Source organism: Perognathus longimembris, chromosome 2, assembly GCF_023159225.1.
Source record: "Perognathus longimembris pacificus isolate PPM17 chromosome 2, ASM2315922v1, whole genome shotgun sequence".
NCBI lineage: Eukaryota > Metazoa > Chordata > Mammalia > Rodentia > Heteromyidae > Perognathus > Perognathus longimembris.
Window position 1 is genome coordinate 100,693,281 of NC_063162.1, and position 16,237 is coordinate 100,709,517.

General features: G+C 41.7%; 1 protein-coding gene across 1 annotated transcript in view; it reads left to right on the plus strand.

Annotated features, from left to right (window-relative positions):
* The window catches only part of Lamb4 (laminin subunit beta 4), a 90,287-nt gene that overhangs the window by 33,179 nt on the left and 40,871 nt on the right, over positions 1-16,237 (plus strand). Inside the window, 5 exon segments of the mRNA XM_048339790.1 lie at positions 728-807; positions 1,373-1,523; positions 9,803-10,000; positions 11,618-11,733; positions 12,862-12,982. Of these exon segments, the coding sequence (XP_048195747.1) occupies positions 728-807; positions 1,373-1,523; positions 9,803-10,000; positions 11,618-11,733; positions 12,862-12,982 (666 nt within the window).

Below are 16,237 nucleotides of genomic sequence, written 5' to 3' on the forward strand. Positions count from 1 at the left end.
ATGAACAAGTTAGACCTTTTCAAACAAGAATTTCTTGCCTACTAAACTCATGCTTTTTATCTGAGCATGTTAAATTAAAATGTGCTGGGGAAGTATTCTTCTGAGCATTTTGTAATAAATTCTATCAAAGTTTTTTTTAATAGTTGTTTGTGTCTCACCAGCTGTTTATACTGCATAAAGGTCAAGATGTTGCAATAATGAAAAAAGCATTGAACCCCAGAGCTAACTCTCACTCCTGTTCACAATGTGCCACAACAACGGATTTGTGAATAATTGTCTCTACAGAACAGTGGTAATCATTGAATATCTTAGAATCAGCTCAAATGACTCTTCAACCTCCAGCATTTCAGGGTGGCATGAGTAAATACCCAGACACTGTTGTGGTAAGGGAACCATGGCTTTATTAAAACAGTTGTAAATAGAGTAGTAGGAAATGTTTCCAGAGGTCTGAAATGACCCAGCTTGAGCAAAAAGCAGTGTCGTCCATGGAAGTATTGACTTCCATCACATCCCCCTTAAAGCAGTGCATGGGCTTTCCTTCTGTCCTCTTTTATCCAAGCCCTAGAGATGAGACAACATGACCATGGAGACCATTCCCAAGTGTGCAGGAGGTCAGGATGTGTGGCTCTCTGATATGTGGCAATCACATTGTAGTGGTTTCAGTGTGACACTTCAGAACAGCAGAGATCTTTACAATGGGACTAAACTGAGCATTTTCTTTCTGTAGGTTGGATTCTGGGGCCTAGGGGACCATCTCCACGGCTGTGCTTCCTGTGACTGTGCTATTGGAGGTGCTTATTCTAACAAGTAAGCCAAATGAGGAGTGGCGTTTTGTAGCATTGTTTCTTTCCCCACCCCACCCCATCTCTCCATGGAAGCTCATTCTGGTCTTATCTGCTCCTAGACATAGGTGAAAGCTTTTTTCTGTTCAAAGCAAAGGGTTTTGGAAAGCAATGACCTCAACGTGTTCTCTGAAGCCCACTTGATTTTTTTTAGCTCACATATCTCTGCAGGGGAGACAGACACTCATTTTGCCAATGTGACCCAAGAGGTTATAGGATGAATGTCTGAAACATATGATGCGACCTGCCTAAACCACTAATTCTGTGCCATAACTGTGAAGAAAGGTTCTGACACTCTGTTTTCCATTTCTTAGAGCAGAACAACCAGGTAGTCACAGAGGAAAGAACCCTAAATCTGGGTTTGGTTTTCAGGATCAGTCAGGAAGAGCCAATGGGCTGGTTCTCAACACCCTCCCACAGGATTGTCAGTAATGGGTCCAAACTCAGGAGGGCATGAAACCTAATACCCTATACCGTCATGTGACATCCGGACCCTCCTTGTTTCTTCTCAATGGATTCTCTTCCCTCAGGTGCTCAGCCAAGGATGGGCAGTGTGACTGTCACCCACATATCACTGGCCGCAGATGCACGGAACCAGCCCCGGGTTATTTCTTTGCTCCTTTGAATTTCTATGTTTATGAGGCAGAGGAAGCTACACCTCTCCAAGGACTGGCACCTTTGGTTTGTATTTCATTTATTCTCTCCACAGACTTCATGTGATGGCACACCAGTAAATACACACAGCACACACTTGAGGTAGTGGTTAAGGTATCCAGGACAGAATGCTTTTGCCCACAGATGTAGATCAGAGTAGTGTTATAGCAAGGAGGTGCAGATCATATAAATGCCAAGGTCAGAAGCTGTATTTTGTTTATCTTTGTGCCCCATTGCTGGTGCTGAGCTGAACATAAATGCTAATTAGATCAAATTGTGATGATATGGACTTGGCTTTTGCTCTTTCAAAGCATCCACCAGATAAAATGTGTTTTTTGAGCATCTACTTCCCTATCTCCCCAAGGTTACTGTAAACAACAAACAAGTGTGTATTATATCCTCCAGTGTTTCAGTTCTACCTAACACGTTGTCTGACACATAGTAGGGAGTTTATAGGTATCTGAATAATGAATGAATAAAGTTTATAAAGTTCTTAAGAGTGTCACCTCAGCCATGGATAGAAATATAGGAAAGGAAAGGGTTTAAATCTATCAGGATAAAAACCATGTGAAAGTCAGTTCTGAAGACGAGAGGATTTAGATAAAGAAAATAGGGGACTCATTCCAGTTCCAGTCCCAAGTCATATCCTTGAATCTCTCTCCAGTGCTTGCACAAAAGAAGGAGAGAAAGAGAAAGGAAAAACACTGCCATTGATTCAATGCTTTGTTGCACATTTTATATTATCTCACTTAACTCTTTCATTAACCTGAATATCATCATCCCAATTTCTAGATTGGGGTGGGCACTAGGAAGGTGAAGTTGACCAAAGCCATACAGGTAGTAGACAGTGGGTCCTGAACCACTGGTACACCTGGTTCCAGATCCTTTGCCTTTAACTCATTAATATGTTGCCTACCTGTGTGCATATCACTGAGCTCTCAGTTAAGGGATTCATAAGGGTTCCTCACCCTATCAGTTCTAATTTAGACAGTCCCTTTTCATATATCATTCAAGATGGGGAGGAATAATAGTTGTTGGGGTTCTGGACACCCCCTTTCTCCCCCCACGGGGAGAATGGTAACCACAAACCCTATGAAAGAGCACTCAGCCTGGCCCTCCGCCAGCGGAAGGCCAAAGGCGTGCTCACATGGGCAAGCGCTAAGTTGAGGACGGGTTGCTGAAGCTTCCCCTCTCCCAGCCCCCCCACATGTTACCGAGGGCGGAGGCGAAAAGGAAGGCATCAGGGACACGCTGCGGTGGTGGAATGCGTCTCAAAGACTTTAATATGGAAGGGCACTTATATAGAAGTAATGGCGGGAAAGAAAGGGGGCTGGCCAAAGGGTCAGTCATAGGCTAGGGGTCACGTTCATCAAGTGACATCACAAAACTTCCCTTTGTGGGCGGGACAATCCCATCATGGTGGCACACACGTGTTCACCTCCCAAGGGGTGGAGGTCAAAAGGTGGGAGGGGCTTCTATTGTCCCAAGGCTGGTGGAAGGGCAGTCTTTCCCAGGCCATAATAATCCCCAACAAATAGTCTCTAAGTATATTCGGACTTTTGCACCATGAGGGATCCCTTATAAATGGGCTTCATTCTTCAGTAGATGTATTTGGTCTGAGACCTGAAAGTAAAGGGATTTCAGTGGAGGAATAGATGAGAAGGCATTCCAGCCAGAGAAAGTTATAAATAACATCTCAGAGGATAATCAATACAGATATACCAACAAATAGGCCAGAGTGTTAAAATAGGGAAGAAAACCTGGAAACAACAACTCTCCTACTGAGCTTAGAAACTAAATTTTACTATCCAGGCAATGAGAACTCATTGAAGCTTTATTAACAAGAAAATGATGTGGCAAAAATTGTCTTCAATGTTCCTGCAAACTAACTAGCAGAAGAAAGCAGTCTGCAATAGTCTACACAGGAGGAATAAGGTTTAAGTTTAGAGGTAGTAGAGAGAAGAGAATGATCGGAGATGGAAATATAAATGTATATAAACCCAAGACTACATCATATAGATAATTCTTTTAGTAGTCTAATTGGAGAATTAAGAAGAAATAAAGTTAACTTTCTTGGTGCCTCTGTAAAAGTGTACATATGTATGTATATGTTTATCCTTACTACTCAAAATGTACTCTGCAGACCAAAATATTGGCCTCACATGGGAGTTCATTAGAGGCACACATATATTCTGGACTATGGAGTCAGGACTGCATGTTAACAAGAGCCCACAGATGATTTCTGAACACTGTCTACTTGATTTCAGAAATGTCTTGAAAAACAAGTGTAGGATATGGGTCACTATACTACATGTGGGGAAAACATGTCACAAGCCATTATTGACTGAATTTGATATAATATAGAATAGAATAAAGTATAGTATAGAATTACTGTTAATTTCATGATATGTTTTATATGTAATATAAATAGAATAGTTTGTGGCAAGATGAACACAATTCATGAAGGAAAACAAAAAAGCAAATAGACATAATCCCACAAAGACATTACCAAAGCTTTCTCAGCATAGAGGAAGGTACAGGAGCTGGTGAGAAAACACAGCTGTCTAGGTACTGGTGGCTCAAGCCTGTCAACCTAGCTACTCAAGAGGTAGAGATCTGAGGATCTCAGTCAAAGCCAGCCCAGGCAGGAAAGTCTATGATACTCTTACCTCCAACTAACGACCAGAAAACCAGAAGTGAAGCTGTGGTTCAAAGTGGTGGAGGACTATCCTTGAGCAAAAAAGCTCAGGGACAGCACCCAGGCCCTGAGTTCAAGCCTACAACCCCCGCAAAAAAAAAGAAAAAAGAGAGAGAGAAACTATGGCTGAGCGTCTGAACAGTAAACTCTGAGGTAAATGGAATCTCCAAACAGATCATAGTTGACCTCAGGGCTGTAAGCTCATGAATATAAATATGAATATATATATATGCATGTTGCATATAACATGTTACATATGTCTGGTATATATGCTATATATATGGCACAGCTTCTTCCCAAGACTTTTTTTTTTTACTTTTTTTCAATTTGGTTTTATTTCAGAATGTCATTTTACAAGGGCAACTTTTTAAACTTTTAAGTGACTATACCTACAAAATCTGAAATTGAATCTTCAGGATTTATTTAGTTTTGTGAATGGCAAAGGGTGTAAGCATAGCCAAATAGAGGGCTGGTAGCAGAATTCAATAGAATATTGATCTTGTAAAACAATAGAAAAAACAATTGCAGTATGAAACTGTAACTTCTCTGTATGAAACTGTAACCTCTCTGTACATCAGTTTGATAATAAAAATTTGAAAAAAAATTGCAAAAATATTTTATAAATGGTTTTGTCTCTAGCACCACTTCAAATGATATTTTACTGTGTTTATAATGATTAGATTGGTTTCTGGAAAATTACCAGATGGTTATAATTTTATGCTTATAATTTTAATGCTTATAGTTTGTTCTATATGGTAAAGGACATCCATCAGTCCTATTTTTCAATATTTGTTCTTTAAACTACAGCTTACACCTGATGAAATTACCATCTACTATTCCTGAGATTATTAAATGAGAACTATAATTACCTTTTAAGTGATAGTGTAATCTGAAACTCTAGTACTATAGAATGATTGATTTCTTTTATGATTACCTAAATTGTCATCTCTGTTGTTTTTAAGATATTAGCAACAGCTTTGCCACTGTGTGATGTGTATTTCCAGCAACAAGGAAATGATTTCACAATGGACAGAGGAAATATAATACTGAAGAAAAATCTGAAGCAAAGCCTACGTGCTGATGAGCAGAATAAGGTAAAATCATTTCTTAAAGATCATTTCTGTTAGCCACCAATGAAAACTGAAGTCATGTACTAGCCCTAGGCCTGGCCCCTCAAGTGCTCATTAGCCCTAGGCCTGGACCCACAAGTGCTCATTTCCTATAAGCCCTGTCTTTATAAGTAGTAATGGAAGGAAGATCTTTAGCACCAAGCTTGGAGTAATGAGACCTTCTGAGGAAAACTCTAGTAACTTTATTCTCTTCAAAACAACATTGTTCTGGGTTTTAAAGTGTTGGTGAGTCCAGGCACTATCAATTCATTTTAACAAGGAGAAGTGAAGGCTGAGGAGTGTTCCTCCTAACTGGAGAAGAGATGTGCTACTGTGCCTTAGGGTGCGGTGGTATCTGTGCCCCAGACACCAAGATGGCTGCAGTTGGGAAGTGCCAATGTGAGAGCCAGACAATGCCACTTCTTCAGGGACCCCTCCTTCAATGGCTTCAAAAAGCCCAAGAACTTATGGCCATCCAACTATTAGGCACTCAAAGTCAGGGCCAATGTCAATCTATGTGTTCATTCATTCCTTCAATCATTACAGAGAATGGAGCATTTCCATAATCGCATTCACAAATGGTTCCACTAGAGAAGGCACAGCACCTCAGTCAGTCCTCTTGCATGTCAGAGACTTTATTGAGTGAATAAAATGGTGGAGAAAATGTAATGTAACTGAACAAGAGTCATCTAGCTCCCCCACCAGGAAATTTTTAGTCATGAGCATGCTGTTGAGGTTGGAGGTCAGGAAATGAAGCATGGTCACAAGCATGGCATGAAGCAGAATGAGCTAAGTATCATAAGGAGCTGTGTATAGTGCAGCATGGGCTTCAGGTAAAGGATTAAGACTTCACCTAAGAGAGTCAAAAAAGCTTTGTGGGATTGTTCCTCTGCTAGGTCCATGGGCACCAATCGTGATGACTTTACTTTCTCCTACTTGTTTCCATTCCCATTCTACATCCCCATGAAACCTTCTCTGACTCTGGGCTGGAAGTAGCTGTCATTGACCTGTATGCCCCCGAAAGAGGAGAAAGGTGAGTCACCTCTCCTTTCTCCTTGTCCCTGTGTCACTGATCACTGATCCTCTGATACAGTGCCCGAGTGTTCCCCAGAGAGGCAATTTGTACGAAACAATCCCAGAGATGCTATATCAGGGAATCTGAGCTGCCTAAAAATCTGTTTGCCAGATACCCAGGTGATTCTGATCCACAACAGCTCCTCAAGAAGCCCCACACTGAGCTTCCCAGGCATACTCCCTGCCTCTTGAAGGACCCTCTGTGTCACTGATGTGGAAAACTCCCCTCATCCCTTTAGACCAATTCTCCAACATTCCCCAGCCCTGACATAATTAGTCATTTTTATCTCCAGGCCCCATGGGTCACTCTGCAGATGAGGCCTATTAGTAAGTAGGACACACGATCAATGCTATGGATAGGTTTAGTGTAATTGAAGAATCGAGAATAAGTTATGATTTTGTGAGAGTCTTTGTTTGGGTTTGATATAGGGCTGTGTGGTCGGTGTCCAGTTAGATTCCCTGGGAGTGAGATTCTGGTGAACTTTTGGTGAACTGAGAAGTAGATCAGATCTGAAAACTCAAAGAAGGGTCATGTCTTTCCCTTGGAACAGCTGACCTTGGCCTTCTGCTGATTCATTCTTGCTCATTTTTAGTTATATACATTAAACAATATCTTTAGTAACTGCTTTTCTGTCTTTCTCCTAGAAAGAAAGAGCAAGATTAATCATCTATTGATCATTTCTGTAAAATATTCCTGTGGGACAGTTTCTTTGTCTTCTATTCCAGCCTTGCTGCTCATCACAATTATTAAACCCATCTTCCTTTTGAGAATTAAATGCTGCTATCCAGCCTATTCTGACATCTACATTCCTAATACGGAACCCACTTTGTAACTGTTTATCTTACCACTCATACTTAATACTCAGCTTCTCAGAGATCTGGTAGTAGCTTTCCAGTTCATATCATTTTGGTAAGTGAAAAGTCTTCCAGCTCCCCCACCAAGAACAAAGCTAGTGGTTTTCTGGTCTTGCATTAAGCTTAGATCCAGCACAGCATGCGCACTTCAATGCATCTTGCTTCTCTTCCTCCATAGCCTGCTCAGACATTCTGGCATCTCTGCAAACTGAATCTCCAGCGATTCTAGGCCATGACTTTTGTTGCATTTCCAATAGCTACTCGGGTAACTTATCTACCAGAGCCCTTGCCAGGGTATAAAATCTTAGATCACAGGTGGCTTCCAATGAACAGACTCTCCCTTATCCAGTTTCATATTCTGCTCATCAAGTTCCACACTTAACCATTCTCTTCCAGATGCTCATGAGTGAGCCAGCTCTTACAACTCCTTTTGTGTTGATCTTTCTCACAGACCCAGCACTTTCCTTTTGGATCATGCTAAGCTTTGACTCTAGTTACTGAGCATGTGGTCAGGAGAGACAGCACCGGCAGACCCTAAGGAAATCTTGTGTTGTCTTGAGACACAGGCCCCTTCTGCATTTGAGGGTCCTGTATTGTATTCAAATATGGAGCAATGGGCTCTCTTTCTCAAGGAGGAAAAGTAGGTTCCTTTCTGCAGCCTAGGGGCACTGAGGAGAACATGAGGGTTTCATTCCACATCTCAAGATCCCACTGCTTCCCTCTGAGGACCTGGTGTTGGCATAGATTATTTACCTAGGTTTGTAGGCCAGCCTTCTCTAGGGATTATGCCTTAGGACTAGTGTTTAGCTCTTCCTGCCCTCTCACAAAAGATGAGAGTTTCTTTAAAATATGATCCAAGATGACCCTCTGATTCCCACATTTTGCTTTCAATTAGTGATAGGTTGTCCTACCCTGTTATTTTTTTCTACCTCATCAACAGTATTGAACAATAATCATCCTTTTAGTTATGGTTCTTCTATACCTTTCAGTGCCAGAAATACTTTATAAGCCAAGGCTTCCCCTTTCCTCCTTAGCCTGTCCTAGTTTGCATAGGTTTTGGTGATTACACCCCTACTTCTCACCAGGGATCACAGGTACAAATCACACACAGAGATCCTCATTGCCAGTTGAAGAGATGAAATTATTCGCCTCTGGAATTACATCATAGGTACCTATTTCATTCAGGAAACTATCTGGTACAAACTGTTTCAGGTCAAGAGCCCTAGAAACAGAGCCTAAAACAGGATTTGGCTACATGTGATTTATTAGGAAGGAAAACTTAAGGAAGTAAAGGGAAAAAAAGAGAAGAGGAAGTTTGAGTCTCAGATAAAATAAATCTTCAGTTGATTTACAAGGAGCTCAGGAATAAGAACTGCAGACAAAGTTGTCCAGCTCCTTGAGACATTAAGGTTAGCCTTTAACACTCACATCCATCCATCATTCCTCAGCATGGATGTGGAACTCAGAGAGAAGTGTGGAAGAGCAGTTCTCTACATGAAGGGGCAGACGGTCAACAGTGAACTGTTAGCAGCAACTGGGGGGTCCTAACCAGGCAAAGGAGATTTGGAAGGGGCTCCTACAGTGTCTACTGCAACGCTAGGGTGGTGTTTTATGTTTGAAAAACATTGCATGGGGTGAATTTACATATATCAGTCTATTATAACCTAATCTAGAGGTACCATTTCATATTTATATTTGTCTCCATTGCAACACTCCACACCCCTGTGTGGCCAGGTGTTCATCCTGTTCATCTTGATGTTCTTCATTCAGAGGCTAGCACTTAATTGTTACTAGGTGAGCACTAACTAAATGAAGGGCAGTTTGGGGGTAAATCACAGAGCAACTTCAACTCCAGGCTAAGTAATTAGAGCATTACTCTGCTGGCAATTAGGTAGAGTTTGAAACGTTTTGTTGGCATGTAGAAGATATTGGAACAAGGACAGAAAGGGGAGAATAGCCAAAAGCTATTGCAGCAACACAGGCAAAGCATAACTAAAGCAGATTTTGAGTGCAGGCTGTAAGTGTGGAGAGGCAGATGCAAAAGTAATTAAAGAATATTATCTATGGGGTCCAGATGGCCACTGACACACATCCAGCTGAGACCAGGAAGGGTTCTAATCCACCAAGTGTGTTAAGAGTCTTTATTTAGATGACCTCAGACAGACAGAAGAACATTTTCATGTTGCCTAGAAGAAACATGTAGGAAATAAATCCACATGGGTTTTATCATTGTCATGCATAATTAGACAAGATCCCCAAAGAAAGCGTGGGAAATGTTCTTTTTCCTCCATATTTTGGCTAGAATTCCACAATTACATCTAGGAAAATGTTGTTAATATGGATTTTGCTCAGGTCATTAGTAAATGGGGTACTAACAATTAAAGTGGCTTTCACTCCTCATTCTGTGCAGTAGCCTATGTTCCAAAGCTGCCATCCCAGCACGTTGTTCTCAGCTGGATTCCTCCATGTCCTGGCTGAAATAATTTAACCATGACTCATATGGAGCCTATAGATACACAGAAATAATTTTCTTTTTTCCTGAACTCTTGTGGGCCTTGACCATAGGGCAGTAAATTTACATTCCTCCCATGACTTTTGGCCAGGTGTCTTCTGTCCACATGGTTTTCCGAGAGCTGGAAGCAGGGAGCCCTGTTACATGGACTGGACCTGGATTTGCCAGGGTTCTCCCTGGGGCCGGCTTGAGATTTTCTGTCAACAACATTCCTCTTCCCATGGGCTTCACCATTGTTGTTCGCTATGAAACTCAGGTACTTTACAACTCTAACTTCCTGTTGGCAGAAAGCTGAGAAATACATTCTTGCAGTGTTTCAGCCTTGCTAAGTGAGTTCATCATAAAACGATTTGAGAAAAAAAAAAAACCATCTGGAAAACATTATAAGCCAAAGGGTTTCCTTAAGACATTGAAGCAGCACCATGAGACATATACACACATGCTTTATTCATGGTGAAGCTAAAGTTGCAACTAAATGTTTGAAAGGCCAGGCTGAAGGAAGTGGTGACTGGATATTTTTATAAGACGAATAAGACAAAAAAATAAGATAAATTCCGTTTCCCTAGGGATGCTTTAAAAAAAATAATAATAAAAATGCACAGATATTCCAACTCAGAGATGCAGCAGAAGCCTTTATTTGCTTTTAGACCTTGCCTTGTAACCAGAGAAGGAATAACTGCATATGCCCCCTGTTGTCTGCTACTACCACACCTCTGGAGAAACCTGAAACAGAATAGGAACCAAATATTAGAAGTACATGATCTAAACAGTAGTTCCTGACATTTTCTTCGGTAATCTTGCCAGCCGTCTTCCTCGGGAAAAATAAAAAGGTTTTAGCCAGGTACTAGTGGTTTATGCCTGTAATTCTAGCTACTTGGGAGGTTGAGATCTGAAGATTGCAATTCAAAGCCAGTCCAGGCTGTGAGAAAAGTTTACGAGATTTTATCTCCAATTAACCAGCATAAAGCTGGAAGTGGCTCAAGGAGTAGAACTCTAGCCTTGAGTTAAAAAACCAAGAGAGAGTGTGAGGCCCTGAGTTCAAGCACCAGTACAGTACAGAAGAAAAGAAAGGAGGAAAGAAAGACACAGGGAGGGAAAGAGGGAGGGAGGGAGGGAGGGAGGGAGGGAGGGAGGGAGGGAGGGAGGGAGGGAGGGAGGGAGGGAGGAAAAGAAGGACGGAGGGTGGGAGGGAGGATGGGAAGGAGGGAAGGAGGGAAGGAAAGCAGAAAAGCAAAGTTAAAGGCTGGAAGTATATGGCTCAGTAGTAAATGGTCTTAAGAAATCCCTTTGGGGCCCACATTCTAGAAGGGGTCACTGCATGTCACATGATCAATACTGCTGGCTCACTTTGAAACTCTAAAAAGCCAAGGATTTCAACAAACTTTGACCTGGCCTGTATAAAAGTATGAAAGTCATAAAAATTTATGAAAGTCATATTATATGACTTTCTGTCCTCTCTCTACAATGTGTGTGTGCAAGTGTGAGATGCATGAATGCGTAACCATCTATAAAGGATTCCATTTGTTGTTTTTTTTCTGTGATCCAAAGCCATGATGATTTTGTTAATTCTTTTGGAGATAGATTGGAGCGGTTAGGAAGGTTAGGGGTTTTCCAGGCCCCTGGGCTATAATGACAGCCAGACGTTGTTCTTCCTGCCTGGATCACAAACTAGACACCAGAGAGGTGGGGTCTGTCGGACAAACACCTAAATGTCTTTCAAGTCTTACCCAGTGTCTTACTGTCTTACCCAAGTGAGCTGTGGTTTGCAAATTCAATTCCACATCCTCCCGGATCCATTAAGCATAGGAGTGGGGGGGGGGGGCGAAGAGTTTTTTGCATCCTTCAGTGACACGCCATGATGTCCCCCGTCTAGGCTGAAGCTGACTGGACTGTCCAGATTGTGGTGAACCCCCCTGCAGTTAGTGGGCACTGCACTCACAAGACTCCACAATCAACACCTGTAGCATTGGCCTTGCCAGCAACTTCCAGGTATGCTTGGGGCCTGACTTTTTTTTTTTTTGCCAGTGCCAGTGCTGGGGAATCGAACCTAGGGCCTCATGTATCTGAGGCAGGCACTCTTGCCAATAGGTCATATCCCCAGCCCCCTGACTTTTAACATGGATGGTTTCCTAGAATTTGGCCCATGTATCGATCCTGTGTTACTAAATGAAGAAGAGGCCTGTTGAAGGAGATGATCCCATTTATTATGAATTTACTACATGCTACACCATGCATTGTATTTAATATTATATTTAATCTCAAATACTTCAGTGAGGTGTAATATATCTTCATCAAAGAGAGAACTGAGAAGAATACCTAAATGACTGGTCCAAGTCTCTAGTGTTTTGAAGAAACAGGATTTCAGCCATTCAGATGGCTTTGAGATATGAGAGAGTAAAATATAGCAAGAATAAACTCTCTCTCTCTCTCTCTCTCTCTCTCTCTCTCTCTCTCTGCAGGTTCTTTTTTATTTTTATTATTTTGAAGTAATTGTACAAAATGGTTTCAATTCAACATGTCAGTTTATGAATATAATACATCTTAATCAATGCCACCCTTTCCAGCATTCTCCCCCATCTGTCCCAACCCCATCTATCCCTCATTTACCTGGTTCCATTTTCACACGTGTACATTGACTATTATGACTGCATTCTCCCTCCCTTTTTCTCTCCATTCATCTTCTCCACCCACTGACCTCATTCCCCCTCCAACACATAAAACATTGCATTTTCTCCATAGCAAAGAGCTTACACAGTAAATGCCACTAATTCTGAAGTCACTCACTGTGCCTCATCAGAGATTGTGGCATCTGAAATAGAGATCCTGTTGATAACAACACAATAGATACGATGCCCATACTTTCTCCAAGGAAATCACCTCAACCATGCCAGTATCTTCTAAGGTTTTGCTATTTGACACAATCCTGTGGAAGAGCCAACTAAGTACAAATTTACTGTCCAGTCAGCTCAATAGTTTTGATGTAGACAAGGCCTTGCCTTAGCCCCATGGTGAAGTTCCCCCTCATGTAAGATGCTACCAAATACTGTGGCCACTTAGGTAATGTAACTGAGCCTTGCCTTTGTGTCTGATATATTTGCTTTCTTTTTCTTAATGCAGAATTGCACTGCTTCCCACACCCATCTGTTTAGAACCAGACGTGCAATATTCCATAGACCTCTATTTTTCTCAGCCTTGGAAAGGAGAGTCCCACACTCATTCTTACATCCTAGTTGATTCTGTAAGTATCTCTGAGCTTTTTGAGTGTTCCTCTTAACTAAGTGCCATTACGATTCTACTTGTAAAGTCTGGTGAGATGTTTCTTTAAAACAGAAATGTATCTGTTTAAGTATGCAAGTCACCTCATGGCCATTGTAAGTTGCATGTTACAGTATAATGACAGTAATAGCTTGAAGTGTTGGAGATATGATTGAATCCTCACAGCATCCTGTGAAGTACATGCAGTCACTGATAGGGGCACTGAGGCACAAGATCACAGAGCTAGCAAGTAAGAGGTTTGAAATGGGAACCTCTCTGTCTGCTTCCAGATCTCACAGCCACTACAGCACAGTGTGGTTGAAGTGTTGCTTTAGTCTGATCCCACAGAATTCAGTCCACCTGGTGGCAAAGGGGTAGCCTAAATGTACCCCGGTTATTGGCTACAGGCTCACCTCTCTCTCAGTGAGTATATAAATAAATTCCTGGTCATGGTGGTTGGGTGCTGTTTTCTGAAGAAGACAACTGTGGGCCTTTAGGAGCCAAGGTCACAACAGCTGGACTGGCACTCCAGCCTGCCAAAGAAGATCCAGGCTGTACACCTACACTGATCACTGGGGTCCCTGACCCAGGTTGTCCAGTAGGGGAAAGCCAGTGCACATCTTGCTACTGTAGAGGAATATGGCTAACACTACCCTACCAATTTTCCTGCTGTGTGAAAATATTTGGCCACCTGGGACTTGGCCATTTCCAAGTTGGTGTTTCTCTTCAGCCTGTTTGCCACTTGCATCTAAGAACAGGGTGCAAACCAACAAGAACAAATGAAGCCTGTTAAATGCAGAATTCTTCTCTGCAAAAACTGCTTCTTTTTAAATATTGTATGGGGCAGTTAAGATTTATTTGCACTCATATACATGATACATGCTTCCATAAAAGTGTTTAGAGTCAAAGTATATTAGTTATTCCGGAATATAAAGCTGTCGTTCTTCTTTTCAAACCCTGGGATGGACTAGAGTTGGTGAACATAAAGTCCTGGGAAGTTTTTAGAAGAAGTGAGCCAGTGCATTGCAAATTCTATCACTGAGACTCTTCTCATTTGGTCTGCCTGCTTGGGTCCTGGAATAGTCAACTCTAAGCCAGCTCAGATCTCTAGTTGGCTGCCCTTATCCTCAGTCCTGCACCCTCTAGTCGTCTTCTATGTCTCTTTTTACCTGGATTGTGCTTGAAAAATGAAGAATCATTATAGTATAAACCTAAAGATACAATAGTTGGTATATACATATACTTGTTTACAGAACAAATTTATGAAATACTTGCTGTAAATTAAATTCGATGGTAGTCACACACCATCACCATTCCTCTGGGGTTCACTCTCCAATGGAGAGATACAAGCATGGGTCATGAGGGCCTGGAAGATGTATCTGAAAAACTCAATCAGTAATTCACACAATGATTCTTGACCTCAGGTGAACCCAAAGTTCCAGTGTTAAGAGTTTCTGTTACTATGACAAAATATATACATACTTAGTTTGTAAAGAGGAAATCTTTTTTTGGTTCACAGTTTGGAAAAGTTTAGTAAACAGCTCATTGTCCCTGTTGCTTTTGGAGCTGTGGTGAGACAGGACATTGTGACAAGAGGTTATGATTTACCTCATGGCCAGGAGGAACAAGGGAGAAAAGGGGACACGCTGAGTTCCCAGCTATTCCCTTTGTGAGGCATGCCCCCAGTGGCCAAAAGACCTCATACTACCTCCCATTTCTTAAAGTCTCCATCTTCTCCCAATCGTAGTGATCTAGAAAACAAGGCTTTGGTCCATGGGCCTTTAATGAATAACTAATACCCATGCTATTTCATTCCCCTTTCTCTTAAAAATATTTTCTAACATTCTCTGCTATCCTGAAATGAAAGTTATAGGCACTATAATCTACTTGCACATTTAACTTCCAAATAAAGCAACATGATGTGCAATCTTAGTACAATATGTGTATACACAGGAATGAAAATACCAGAAGACATGATGAAGTAGAAAGATGCTAATACATGCAGAATCACTGTTCGTGAGACAGCCATAAAAGCAAGTGTGTTGTAGACATCCCGCTATGTTTAAAAGCTGTAGACCAGGCTGGGAATGTGGCTTAGTGACAGAGTGCTTACCTAGCATGCATGAAGCCCTGGGTTCGATTCCTCAGTATTACATAAACAGAAAAGGCTGAAAGTGGTGCCGTGGCTCAAGTGGTAGAGTCCTAGCCTTGAGCAAAAGAAGCTCAAGGACAGTGCCCAGGCCCTAAGTTCAAGCCCCAGGACTGGCAAAAAACAAAAAAAGAGGCTGTAGACCTAGGTTCAGGTGTGGTAGTACTTGCCTTTAATCCCAACTACTCAGATAAGAGGTAGTAGGATTATGAGTTGAGGCTCACTCAGGCAAAGCAAGGGTATCCTATCTGAAAAACTAAACAATACAAAAGAACTGGAGTTGTGGCAATACAAAAGAATTGGAGTTGTGACTTAAGTGACAGAACACTTCTTGAGGGCCTGAGTTCAATCTCTAGCACCGCAAAAAGAAAGAAAGAAAGAAAGAGAAAGAGAGAGAGAGAGAGAGAGAGAGAGAGGGAGGGAGGGAGGGAAGGAGAGAAAGACACATGGGAGGAGGGAGGAAAAGGGAAGGGAAGGGAAGAGAAGGGAAGGGAGAAAAGAAAAAAGCATAAACTTAGTGAATTCAGACAATAATAGCCTGAGTTTTCTCCTTCATAGGAACATGAGATCATTTTCCATTTTATGAGAAAGTCTAGTATTTCTGATCTCTGTCTACTCAATGCCAGTAACACACCACACCCAATCACTGTGCTTACCAAAACCATTCCAATAAATCTCCAAATGTTCCCTAAGGGGAGGTGCCTCTCATGTGAAAAACCCCTGTGTCGGAGGATGGGAATGGGGATACAGAATAAAAAGAAATGAATGTTAGTTTGTATCCAGAGGCAATGGGAAGCCACTGAAAAGTTTTAAGGAGAGTATTGCCTGAACTAACCACATGCAAAAGGATTATTATGACTACCATGTAGAAAACTTATGAGTGGCATGAATGAAAGCTGGGACATCTATTGGATACCACCCTACTAATCTAGGAATGTGGCAGGCACATAAAGAACATGCCAGTATATTTAAGAGGTGGCATTGAGTAGATATGATGATGAGTGATGTGATGAGTGTGGGTTGTGGGGGGGATGGGTATGGATGCCCGAAGCACATGCCAACAATATCCATCTTGTTTCCTCCATTAAG